At 34.4% G+C, this 13922-nt stretch overlaps 1 protein-coding gene and 1 pseudogene across 2 annotated transcripts in view; one reads left to right on the top strand and one right to left on the bottom strand.

Moving 5' to 3' along the window:
• ALKBH8 (alkB homolog 8, tRNA methyltransferase) overlaps nucleotides 1-13922 on the bottom strand; it is a 52760-nt gene that overhangs the window by 16940 nt on the left and 21898 nt on the right. Inside the window, exons 1-4 of one of the 2 annotated variants that reach the window (XM_039883153.1) lie at nucleotides 11879-12015; nucleotides 6365-6500; nucleotides 2813-3050; nucleotides 538-669 (exon numbers count right to left, since the gene is read on the bottom strand). In XM_039883153.1, coding sequence (XP_039739087.1) covers nucleotides 538-669; nucleotides 2813-3050; nucleotides 6365-6493 — 499 coding nt within the window. In that variant the 5' untranslated portion in view covers nucleotides 6494-6500; nucleotides 11879-12015. Of the gene's footprint in view, nucleotides 1-537; nucleotides 670-2812; nucleotides 3051-6364; nucleotides 6501-11878; nucleotides 12016-13922 lie in introns of those variants that run through there. The other variant, XM_039883152.1, reaches the window with a different exon arrangement.
• LOC120619038 (uncharacterized) lies at nucleotides 12376-12494 on the top strand (annotated as a pseudogene).

A 13922-nucleotide genomic window follows, 5' to 3' on the forward strand; every position in this document is an offset into this window, starting at 1 on the left:
TCTTTAATATAATTCACCATTCTTCATATATCTGCTGTTCTTTTAAATCTAAAACTATAACAAATACATAAAAGAGTTTTACCCAATCGATCTGAAAAAGATAAACATGTACACAGCCACTCATAAGACCACTAATGATCTGGAAAGAATCAGAGTAACTATTTTGCAAATATCTCCAGGAAGCTCTTACTATATAATGGTATGGCTGCGTACTGCTGATTCCTCATAGGAAATTTGCCATAAGGAGGAGAGAATCAAACAGATAATATATGTAAAAGAGTTTATAAATGTTAGGTCTACAAATGTTAGCTAATAAATATTAATCAGTTTGGAGTCTAAAATTAATAGCTATATAAATGTTATTTATTATTAATGCTACAAAGAATTGTTGGTATGACATCCTAACACTGCATCCAGGCTATTTTCAGTAATTTTGAGAAAATATCATAGGTTTAATAAACCAAATGAAGAGAAAAAAATAAGGATCTGTACATTTTGTAGAAAGTTTTAAATACCAATTTTAAAGGGTTTACTTACAATTTTGAAGGTCTGTATCTTCTGTCCAGTTAACACTTTCCAAAAGCATTTTCTCATCCTCAGAAGAAATAATTTCTTCTACTACCATGAGGCCTGGAGGTAAGGCTTGAAGATCCAACTCTTTCCATCGTGCTGTGGGAAACCAAATTAAAAGCTACATGTAAAACTTAAAGCTCCTATATACAAACAATTCTGTCCAATAGCCATTTATCGGTTAATAAAACTCCCAATCCTCATTTTAAGAAATAAGAATGCTAAACGGCACAAGACACATTAAAAGTGCAAAAATAAAGATCAAGATAAAAATTACAGTACATTTTATCTACTGCAATTACCAACAGCAAATAGAATAGTATTTACTTAAATATTGTGTTCAAACATGATTAAACCATTTTTTAAAGCTAAGAAATAAGGTTTCTCATAATGTCTACAGTATGCTCCTCCATAAACAAGACTGATTGTCTATAAATACCGAATACAAAAATCTAAATGTTCATTTTTGCCTTTAGGTTCTTGATACTAGCTATAGTCAAATAATAGAAAAATGTAAAATGACATAAAAAAATAAAAATATCATTGTATAAAAAATTATTTAGCATATATTAAAATAATTTAAGAGCCCATGTCCTTCAAAGTTTTAGATAAGTACAGCTCTAGAAGGAAAAGAAAAAATAATTTATGATTAAAGAGAATAGTATAATTAACATTTACTATTAGAAATCTGATTATTCATTGTACAGACATAATTTCTAAAGCTGTTCTGAATAGTTTTCATCTTCAAATGATTTAATGTAAAAATTCAGAAAAATAATAAAAATTCAAAGAAATAATAAAAAATAATAAAAATAAAAATATCTGCTAGATTTCATATTTTAATATTTCAAAAATATAGTGAATTATCTGATATTTGCCAAGTGCTTACTTATGTCAAGCATATTATTTATTCAAATAATATAAGGAAAACTTTGGGAAGAATTTCTTAAAGACAGGTAATTTGTAGTATAAATAATTCATATTTAGTTTTCTAAATATATGTATCTATTAAAAATTAAAAATTGTTACTCAGTGGTTATCTGGTAGTAGATATCAAAGCACTATCAAAACATTTGTGATGTAGTTCTATCATCTATTCATTCTATTCTTTCATTTCTATTAAAAATGATTTCCAAAATTATAAATGTGGTTGCAACAGTCTTAGAAGTACATGTAGATCTAATGTAGGTTTCAAATAAAGAACACTCCGAAATTCACTTTGTGCAATTTTTGAAAGAATGTTTAATATACTGAAAGGGGAAAAGCCCAAGGACAGTATTTTCTGACTAAAACTTAATCTTAAACCATTCAATTATCAAAAACTGATCACAAATACATAATATATGGAGATAATATACTTTTTATAATCTATAAAGCTTAAATCAGATTTAAAATACATCTAAGCACTGAAAATTACAAAATATATCTAAAATATATCTTTAAAAGTCTTTAAAAGTTTCCTTTGAGTCTTATTTTATAAAAACATATACTTAATAAGATTATACTCACCTATCCATCCACATGTTTAAAAAAAACTCTCCACTTGCCTAAATAGGTAGCAAATGATTATACTAGAAGATCAGATATCTAAATCAAAGTTCATCTCAATACATCTCATTTCCACAAGACAGCGGTATTTCTGTAAATCACTCTATAAAGCTTTTATTTAAATTAATTTAAATAAAACTAAATTGAAAAATCAGTTCAATCACAATTGTGTTGCACAGCACAGATATGAACATATTATCATTTCCATCATCACAGAAAATTCTACTGGACAGCACCACTATAAAGCTTTACGGATCTTTGGTGGCTGAAGGTGTTCGTCCATAAATATGAAGGCTTGGCACATAATCATTTAGATCACAAGTAATTCTTAAGCAATTAGTTCCAGGCTTCTGGATAGACCATGTAAAGCAAACTGGTAATCTGAATCCTTCAACATTAAATTATGAAAAACACAATTAGGCAGCACGTCTCCAAAATAAGTAACATACATAATAAACATATTGTTAGGTTAGTGCAACCAACTCCTTAAATGCAGGCTATGTCTAATTCACCTTCCTTCAATTACTACTATGCCTGGCACAAACTACATGTTTAAATAATATTAAAAGAAAAGAAGCTGCTTAATTGATGTTCCATTTTGTTTCACAATAACTGAACCTCTCAACTTAGATACAAAAAGAAAACCCAAACAAAAGCAAAAACTGGTTTTTAAAAGATACCCATATGATAATACCTTTTTCCACAAAATTCAAGTACAGAATTATCTTTTGTCCTACATCATCCACTATTTCTTTTCCATTGAGAGTAACATAGGCTTTCTTGGATTCTTCTGGAGTTTCGTATCTTACAAATGAGTAGGGCTTATTAGGTGGCATTAAGAGAGCATCCACCCGTCCGAATTTCTCTAAAACTGGGAGCAGCTGGTTCCTACTCATACCATTACCCAAACCACCATTGGCAACAACCAGGATCTTAAAAAAAAAATAAAGAAAAGAACATGAATAATTGATATCAGCCTGTTTATTTTTAAAGATTTTAAAATAAGATTATTTTAAAATAAGATTTCTACGAAGGTGTAATTAAGGAAAAAAGGTTTCCTTATGGTTATTATTTGGTTTTCTAATTTCATACCAAGTATATAAATTAATTTACTAAATATTTGGAAATTAAAAAGTACTATGTTGTAAATAATACTGTTTAAAAAGCCTTTTCGGTAAAATATTCATTTAATGACCTATATACAAATTAAAAGATAACTTTTTGCTGTTCTTAAATATAAATTTAACACAATGAAAGAGAAAGAGGAGGAAGAGAGGAGAAGGAACAGGAGTTAGGTACTACTACTTGCTTTTGCAGGATACTGTGCTATATGCTTTTATCTACTAATCCTCATTAACAAAATTTTCACAATTTTACAAAGTAGGCAATATTAGCCCTACTTCATCGAAGAAAAAACTGAAGATCAGAAAAATTAGGTTAAGGTAGTGATTAGGAAAAGCTGGGTTTCAAACCTATTTATGTCAGTTTCCAGAATTCAGTTTTGCTATGACCATTATACAATGTTTACTAAAAACTAAAAGTAAAGGTGGTGGCTTAAAAATAAAATAAAATGAACAATTACAGATTATATTGAATATAAAATAGGAAAATTTTACTATGTCTAGTAATTCTATCATTTTCTGATTAAAATTTTTTTCCTTTTTAAGTTTCATGCTTACTTCCTGTCATTTGCAGTCCTGTGCTAAACTTTATTTAAAGGATGGGGGGGGCAGGGGGAGTCCTCCTGGCCTAGTGCCCTTATAGTCTTTGTACTTAAAAAACATTCTACATGGTGTTAAGATCTTTAATTTTTGATCCATGCCTCTTAAAAGCTTTATAACATAAGTAAACCACTGATGGCCTACTTGCATCAGTTCATCATTTATATCAGGTATTGAAAAACTTTTTAAAAAGATCAGATAGTGAATATTTTACGCTTCACAGATCATATAAGTCTCTGTCACATGGTCTTATTTTTATTTAACAACCTTTAAAAATGTAAAACTCACTCTTAGCTCACAAGTCGGATTTAACCTGAGGACAGTAGTTTGCCAACCCCTGATTTACACTAGAGATTAGAACATAATGGATTAGTTTCATATACACAAAAAGGGAATATCCAGAATCTTGTTTTAAAAGAATATAATAGAATTGTTTAAAATTAAATAAGAAATGTAAAGCTCTGTTCTTTCATGGGACAGCAGGTACTTTATATGTATGCAAGCACACATATAAATACTATATGTATACAATATAATACTATAAAAAATGGTACAAAATTTAGCCTCAGATTGCTTGCCCTGAACCTCATTCAGTGAGGTTTATAAATAAAACTAAGAAAATAATTTCATTATATGCAGGCGTAGTTACAAAAACATTTCCATATTCCCAAATCTAAGGAACTGCAAAGATTTTGTGAACAGCAAGGTTTCACTGCCATATCTAGGAACTGAGGAAGATGGTGAGGTGTGACGTCAGGAATATTAGTGATCCACAAGATTCTAAGTGATTCGTAGGCAATTCTAAAGGCAAACTACATAAAAACAAGTTCAGTGGGGGTTGGAAGGGAGGAATTTACTTCGCATTATATGTGAGTTATACAATATAATTAAATGCAATAATTAATTGCTTTATTTATAATTTTTCAGCCAAGCAATTTTCACAATATGAAGTAGAGAATTTAGAATTTTTTTGTTATCTTCAGTCCTGACAATTTCAGGATCACTGCTCTAGGAAAACCTCACAGTGGCTATAAATTTCCCAAAAAGCACCTATATTTATAACACGAGGTGAAAAGAACATCTGTTCTCCCCCGGATAGATAAATACAATTGGAGGTCCTTCTGTAATTCTATTCTTTTCCTTTAAAAATATTGTGGGGATAAAATATCAAACCTAAATAAGGTGACATCTTAGAAGCCACAAAGGTGAGATTAAAGCTTCTAGAGATCTGACAGAAACAACAGATCCAACCAGAAATAAGCTTCAGAGGCAGCAAACAAACTTAGCCTATTTATTTTTTACCACTTTCTTCATGATCCTATAAGGAAAAGAAAGCAAATTACACTTGGGAAGAGATAAGAGTAGGGTATGTCAGGTTAATCTTCTGAATGCCACACAGCCTCAGGGGCTCTTAGCAGAAAGTATGTGTAGGCATATTAACCCTAATTTATTCCAATCTTTTTCTAGGGATTTGGTTCAAATTCTTTGAAGTTATTAACATTTAACAAAATCTAAGTATGGGTCTTTTATCTGCTAAACCTCTCCCAAAAGACTGCTCATTCCTAAACTGTGATGCAGCACAGAAGCCAGCAGAAGCGTGATATAAGGGAAAAGTATTGGTCTGAAAGTCAAGACACCTAAATTTTAATTCCAGCTTCACCTTCTCAATTGTTTGTCTTTGGTCCTGGGTTAGATGATGGCTAAGCTGCCTTTCTACTCATATTCTATATCTTTAGAACCAGAAAGGAAGGGAGGGAAGAAGGGAGGGAGGAAAGAAGGGAGGAAAGAAGGGAAGAAGTCACATGGTATTTTAATGACTAGTAAGTACTGTCATATACATGTTCTCTTTAGAATCTAACAATTCAATGGGATTTTTAAAATGTGCAATACTACAAATGAAGAAAGCTGAGGTCAAAGGATACTGCTCATGTTCAAATAGGTGGAGAATCTAAAAGTTAAAGTTTTTCTGATTCATAGCCCAGGAAGTCTCAAAGTGCCCTGTATATGAATTATTTCCATAAGATAAAGAAAAGGCTTTATAAATAAGGTCTAATAGAAACTGTTTTATAGCATATAATCAAAACACTTTATAACATAGATGAAGTTAGGAAGAAAAGAAGGAAGACTGAATTAGGATATAAAAGATTTAGCTTTTAGTTTCAGCCACCTTGTATCAATGGATGTATTACAACCTCTCAGAACCTTAGTTTTCTCACCTGATAAGTATTTTTAGATAACTGAATATAAGTATGCTTTGTAAACTGTAAACAGTGTACAGTGTTATTGTTATTTAAACATACCCACAACTGCCTCTAATTCAACCAACACAACCAATGGAAATTCAAACTACAATAGGCTATGTCCCAAAACAGAAAGTAAGCAAGTCCTAACATATGTATATTTTACACAGATGTAGCACATGACTAAACAATTACAGCCTTCTTTCCTGAGAAATTATTTAAAAAATTGATTATAACACATTAACATGGCAATACATGTACATTCGAATAATAGTTTTAGGTCACCTGAGTGGCATAGGATACTGTTTCAATGCCTTCATGTCTCAGTAAAGTATGCCTGGCTTTAATCTGTTTTCTTAAGAACTTCTTCTCAGTTTTATTGAGCTTGTAATTACTTTGTTGGCTGCTCTCCATGGCAATACTGAAAAAAAAAAGTGGAAAATGTCAACCTTGAGAGTGCTAAAGAGACAGTTATAATGATGCAATAGTTTATAAATATTTTTATGTGACAATTTTTAAATGCTCATTTTACTTTTAACAACCAAGAGAAGTGAGAACAAACATATCAATGGACAATAAAGAAATATTTAAAAGATAACAAAGAAGCAAGAACATCTAATAGCATCTCTTGGGGTTCTACATAATGTTCTAATGCTCTGGCTCTATTAAGTGAGCAATTCTACCCATAGGTGATACGGCATTTATGAAGTTCTAGGTAAAATGTGCCACAAATTTCAAAAACGTGTTAGGAAAGAAAAAAAAGAAATAAAACAAAAAGTTCACAGAAAAACATAAAGTTCAAAACCCAAAAGTAAGGCATATATTGTGTATGTGTGTGTGTGTGTGTGTGTGCGTGTTTGTATGTGTGTAAATTAAAATGCAAAGACAAGCAAGGAAATGATAAACAAAGTTCAGGAGAGAAGTTATTTCTGGGAGGGAAGAGAGCAATGTGATATGAAAGGTACACATAAAGTCATCAAAGGTATTTCTTAGGCAAATGATGTTTTAGGTTTTGCTTTATTATTTTTTAAGCTGTACATGTTATGTATTTTTATATCTATAATTCTGAAAATCATAATTAAAAGAACCCCATAGAACTGTTTTCATTTTATTGAAATATGTCGATCAGCAAGTAGTTACTGAGTGCTTTCCAACAGAGGCCTTCGCACTATCCATTTCAGCACCCTACATCATGCTTTATTACAATAATCTATTTTACTTTGTTCACAGAATTTGACACAGTTTATTATGATTCGTTTATTAGTTTAATTCTCCAATCAAGATGGAAATTCCAAGAACAGGAATGCCAGCACACAGTATGTGCTCAATAAAACTTTGTGGAAAGGCTAAACAAAGGATAATGGATGAATACACACATCCTTATGTATAATCTCAGCACTCTGCAGCATACGACTATAATACATAGTTTATACTTTCAACAAATTTATAAGTTATTTGAAGAAAACAGACAAACACCGAATGATGAAAGAATATGACACATCTTTATGTAATTGTTAATGGTACAGTCTTCAGGTGTGACTTGAACTAGAGACAAAAAAATGTGATCGATATTAACTGGAAAAGTTTGGGAAAACTACAAAACAGAAGGGGATTTGAACTGAGTACTGAAGGACCAGAAAAAAAGAAAGTCAAATAAAAGGTAGGGTATCCAGTAAGTCAATAAAGAGGAGAATCTAAAATCAGAAACAGACGTGTCTGGCGAAGACAGTAAGAGGGAGGAGGCATAATTTTTCAGAGCAGAGAATACTGGCTGATCGCCCCTATCTCACTCTTCACCTGCTTGAAAGTCTTCCAATTTAGCGAATGAAATAAACTTAATTAAAAAAAAGTTATATACAAAGCAGCTTATAACAAGTAAAAATTCTTTATATATAGAAGAAAAATGCTGAGTCTACTGAAAGAACTATCACACAGGAAACATGTAATATGAGGTAAGGCCAATAACACAGGCTGGCTGGACAGCACAGTAGGGAAGTGAGAGGCAAGAAGAAATGCTAGCCTGATCTAGGGTAGAGGCTGTAGGAAGAAAGAAAATAGGGAGAAAGGGGGAGGGCAAAAGTAAAGTTCGCATACAATTAACAGGTCTTGATGACTACTCAGATGTGAGAGAGAATAGCTTACTAAGAGTACAGAGCCTAAGTAACTGAGAGACTAGTGATATCATATCAAACTGTAAAGTAAGAAGGTCAGGAAAAACTGCTCAGTGAGGGCGGTAATGAGTCAGATTTAGAATATAATATATTTGAGGTACTGGTGAGATACACAGTTGCAATGTCTGGTGGGCAGGTGACAATATAAAGCTGCTAAAAGGAGAGGGAATGAGGTTAGAAAGCTTTAGGAGTCATCATTAGACAGAAATAGTTGAATAGATATTTTTACCCTTGCACTAATTATAGTTGTTTGCTCTAATATGTGTCTGCTTCCACTGTACTATGAGTTATTTGAATACAGGGATTAAATTGTATTATTTTGTTTGTTTCCCCAGAGCCTCCTTCGATGCTGAGACAGTCTAACGGTGTTTAGGGGTCCAGGTTCTAGGTTCAAATATCAGCTCTATCACTTACACAGCTAATCCTGTGTTAGTTAATTACTTATTTCTGTGCTTAGGTTTCTTCACCTGTAAAACAGGAATAATAGTGCCTATTCTTGGCACATAACTCCATCCAAACGCTGGACTAAAAAATTTGACCAAACTCTAGCACGGCTTCTAGCAGCATAAAGCCATGTCCCTAGAATGAGTCCAACTACCCGTTAAAATGCCTGCCTGAGAAAACGCAACATGCTGCCAAGAAATTTTACTATTTGTTCTAGAAACACCTGACAATAGGCCCCTAACCTTTCTTAGAGCATTTACTAAAAAGGGTTTACAACTGTAAATATGTACTCAGAAGTGTCTCTCTCACGGACCTGAGAGCCATGTAATTCAGGAAGTACAGGACCTCCATCTCTCAGTCTCTGTGGCAAGGCAGAATCCAAACTTTGAAAACTGCAAGTAGTAAACAGTTGGCCTAGTTGCATTTGCACTGACCAACCTTTTCTAAGTTTCACTTCTCTAACTCTGCTGAGCTCCCTGCTTTATAAACGCCCCCCATTCTACATTTATTTATTTATTTATTTATTTATTTATTTATTTATTTATTTATTTATTTATTATGGTGACATTGGTTAATAAACTCCATTAAGTTTCAGCTGTACACTTTAACACTTTAACAGCAAAGCATATATATATTTACACTGTGTGTTCGCCTCTCATAGTTAGATTTCCTTCTATAACCACATATTTGACCCCCTTTACCCCTCGACCTCCCGCCTCCCTCCTACTCTCTGGTAACCACTAGTCTATTGGCCATGTCCATTAGTCTCTGTTTATCCTGTTCATTTGTTGCTTTGAGGTTTATATCCCACATATAAGTGATATCATGTGATTTTCAACTTTTTCTATCTGGCTTATTTCGCTTAGCATGATTATCTCGAGGTCTATCCATGTTGTTGCAAATGGCAGTATTTCTTCTCTTATGGCTGAGTAACATTCCATTGTATATATGTACCACAGCTTCTTTATCCAATCATCTATTGTAGGACACTTCGGTTGCTTCCCCAAAACACTTCTGCGCAAGTCAAAATGGATTTGTACTTTCCCATTTCCCCTACTATCAGTAGTTACTAAATAAAATCTATTTTCACTACTTTAACTAATTTCCAGATGTGTTAATCTTTGACACACCTCAAAGTTTTGTTAAAAGGATTAAATATATCCACTACTAAATTTAGTATTAACTATTACTGTTAATTTCCAGAAAAACCAGTTCAGAATGGTTTAGGAAGATAAAGAAAAGCTGAGGGACCATGAAGAAACTATGTTATTGCCATTCCATTCCAAGGTCATTATATTTGGAATGGCAACTTTGCAGTATGCAATAGAGAACAAAGGATGAATGAGCTAAGAATTTTTTCTTAATATGTCACATGAGCAAAGACTACAAAGTGGAAGGAGAAAGATGTTGAATACATCTTTTTGAAAGTGTTTTCTGACACTAATAGTCCAGCACCAGCAGATGGAGCTTCATAATCACATTTCTAAGGGAGTCACATTCCCTTTCCTTTCTCCTCCCCTCAATCATGCAATATCATGTGAAAAAACATGAAGAAACACAAATCCACATAGCTCTGGAGGCTCATTTGTTCTCCATTCCAGTGACTTGGCAATGAACTGGCCCGGCAGGTCTGATTCACCTCTACAAAGCAGATACCAGCTGCTGAGGTCTGGAGGTGCTCCTTCTTTAACAAGGCCACTTCCCTGGCCAAGGAATTCCTACTGTTGCACAAAGGCTTGGATGCTCCTTGCCATATTATGGGAGTGTTATGGGATGTTACAGGAGTGAGGTCACTATTTACTAGAATACTAGCCATGCTGAGTCAAGTCTAATCACATCCAACCTAGGCAAGCTTTAAAATAATAGTTTAGAGATCACACATGCTCTGCTAATAAGTTTAACTCCAATATATCCAACTGGATATTACCCTAAGGGGTAATAGGGGTATGTGTGTCCATACCCTCCTTGAACAACAAGCAGTATGGACAAATGTTCTTATGTTTATATGTAAATTATACTTAAATTATAGCAAAAATCAGAAAGAACTTAAATTCTTATCAAATGAGGCCTGATGATAAAGTACATCACAGGAATACAGGGTATACATATAAGTCTCTAGGACATACAAGAAATTAGGGATATGGATTGCCTCCAGGAAGGGGAAATGGATAGACTGGTAAGGGAATGAAGGGAGTGTTCCTCTTTTGTAACTTTTTATTTTAGTAGCTATTCAAATTGCATTACCTATTTAAAAAGAAAAAAGTTGAAATTAGAAAAAAATTGACCCCATCACTTATCGTATCACCCTGTCTTAATTCTTTGAACACCTATTCTATATTTTTATGCCCTCGTTAATTTGTTTATTCCCCATCTTCCTCCTCTGATTTACTAGAAAGTAAGCTAAATGAAAGTAGAGATTTGTCTGTGTTGTTCACCCTGTAGCACTCAGCACCTAGAACAGGATCTAGCACCTAGTAGCCACTCAATAAACGTTTACTGAGTGAGCCTAAATTTATTAACTTACCCTGTCATCTTACCTCCTAAACCTCTTCTTCAGAATTCTGAGTTTGGTGGCCCTCTTCAATATTTTCATTAATACCTGGTGCATTATGTCTGTCTCTGCAGTTTTCACATTGTGGTATAATTCCCTGTTTGTGTGTGGGGTTCATTCAGAAGGCTGTCATCTACTTGAGGGCATAGACTTTAGTGCCTGGCATACAGCGGTTACTCAGTAAATATTCGTTAACCAAAATCAAAACCAGAGGCTCACACTGGCCCATGGGTCTCTGAGATTACTCAAATTAGAGCACAGGAAGATTCAGCTGTGTGAGCTACCAGACCACTAGCAATGCTCTTTCTTCACTGGATTGGCACAGGTCAGAAAAGCCCAAGAAGCGCCAGACTAACACTTCTCAGGTTCCAACCGCCAGTCTGCAAAGGAAACAGAAGACTGACACAGGGCTTCCGTGCCGAACACAAACACATGCACCTCAAACACTGACAGGACCAACCAACGCATAAACACCCTACTGCCCAACGATCGCACCAGAGCACCGCTGGGGACATCCCTCCTCTCTCTAGGTTCTCAGCCTCATGCGGGTGAAACCAATAGAGACCGGAACAGGCCAACAAGAGAGAGCAACATTTGCGGTCAACATGCCTGCCAGTAAGAAGTGCCACAAACCTCCGCCTAGACTCAGGCTGGGTCCTCGCCACGTGCTTTCTCCTTCACCAGCCTCTCCAATCTATCCCGGAGAGCTGCAGCGGTTACTCGTACATCCCCTCACCTGGGCGCAGCCATGTTGGAGAAAAATTGCACTACATTTCCCATGAGTCTACCGGGCGACAAATGGCGCTCCCACAATCCCCTTCGCCTCCCAGAGCTCCATATTAACTCTTTCTCCGCCAAGAGTCTTGGCCAGTAAACCCTAGCCACTAGGCGCATGTCGCTTTTGAGCATTTCGAGTATGGTTAGTATAACTAAGGAACTGAATTTTGAATTTTTTAAATTTTATTTAGTTTTAATTAATTTGGATTTAAATAACTGCATGTGGTTAGTGGCTACCAAATTGGACAATAATGTAAACTCTTTAATCTCCTGTTGGCCAAATTCAATTATTTCATCTCTCTCCACCTTACCTGAAGGTACTGAAGCTTTTAAAACACTTAAATTTGTTAGCCTCCTACGGCCATGCCACCCTGAACGTGCCAGATCTCATCTGATTTCGGAAGCTAAGCAGGGTGGGACCTGGTTAGTACTTGGATGGGAGACTACCTAGGAATACCAGGTGCTGTAGGAGTTAAAATGTGTGTGTGTGTGATATGTGTGTGTGTGTGTGTATACACATATATATACACATATATATGTATGTGTATAAATTTATATATACAAATTTTTTTAGCCTTGGTGAAACTCCTCTTTCCTACAACTCTTCACACATTCTGATCACTTGTTTTCAGTTTTTCACTAGCTTCCCTCCTTTCCACAATTAAATGCAGGTAATCCTTCAGATTTTCTGTCTTGTCCCTTATTCTATAGTCTCCCTGTCTGCTTCTCAGAGTTTTAAAGAGATTTATGAATCTTCCCTAATCTTTATTTTCAGGCCTGACTTCCCTTTCTTCAGCTCTGGCTTCCATGTTTAGAGGGCAGTTTGGTTTCGTGAAAACAATATGGTCATTAGAATATGAACTGAAGTAGAAACTGCAAAACAGCATTTACTTTTTGGAATTGATGTAATAATTAACAACCATACATAAAGTAGCCTTTTCTACTCCTGCTCCTGAGTTACAGCAGCCCAAATTTCCAACAACCTACTGTCCATCCTTGCCTCCACAGTCTTAGAAAAAGGTGGATACATTTAAAATTTTGCATTCAGTCCCTTTTATACAAACCTTTATCTTTTCTCTCAGAGAAGATGACTCCTTGAAGTGATTTTCAGCTTCATTAAGACCTTACTTTATTCATTACATAACTCCAGTGTCTTCCATAGTCTTGTAATAATAGAAATTTAATAAATGTTGAACTGAAAAGAAACTTAATTTGAAGACAGAATTCATCTTCATCTATGCCAAAAGCTTTACATGGTGACCTATAATAATTTTTCAAAGGTATTAGGCGCTGACCTAATGACTCTTTCCTTAGTGACACCCTAGTCTTAGCTTCATAAGTGAGTCCTCTTGTGATGAGGCAGAGATTGGCAAGATTTGTCTGTAAAGGACCAGATAATATTTTCAGCTTTGTAGCCACATATGGTCTCTGGTCACATATTCTTTTTTTGGTTTTCTTTTTTTAACAACTCTTTAAAAATGTAAAAACTTTCCTTGGCTTTCTTGGCTTATGCCAGCAGAATCTGGCTTATGGGCTGTAGTTTGCTGACCCTGGGACTGTCTTTCCAGACTCTGTAATCGTGAGCACAGTCTCAAGGTTAAGCTAAGATTGGCACCACCTCTTAAGACATTTATAATGAATTACAATATAAATTAATTTAATCAGATTAGCCAACACTATATTTTACAGCATAGAAAATTTGAGGTTTGTCCCACAGTAGAGTTCCAGAAATTAAAGCTAGAAGCAACGTATCACTTGGAATCACTTTTAGTTGCCAGTGACAGAAAACTGCTCTGATCGCTTAAAGTTAATTTTCCTTAACTGACAAGCTATCAGGCTAAAGCAATCACTGGCATTGGTTCTGCTGTTCAAAAATGTCATCAAGAATCCAGGTACTTTT

This window comes from Pteropus medius, unplaced genomic scaffold (assembly GCF_902729225.1).
Source record: "Pteropus medius unplaced genomic scaffold, Ma_sr-lr_union100, whole genome shotgun sequence".
NCBI lineage: Eukaryota > Metazoa > Chordata > Mammalia > Chiroptera > Pteropodidae > Pteropus > Pteropus medius.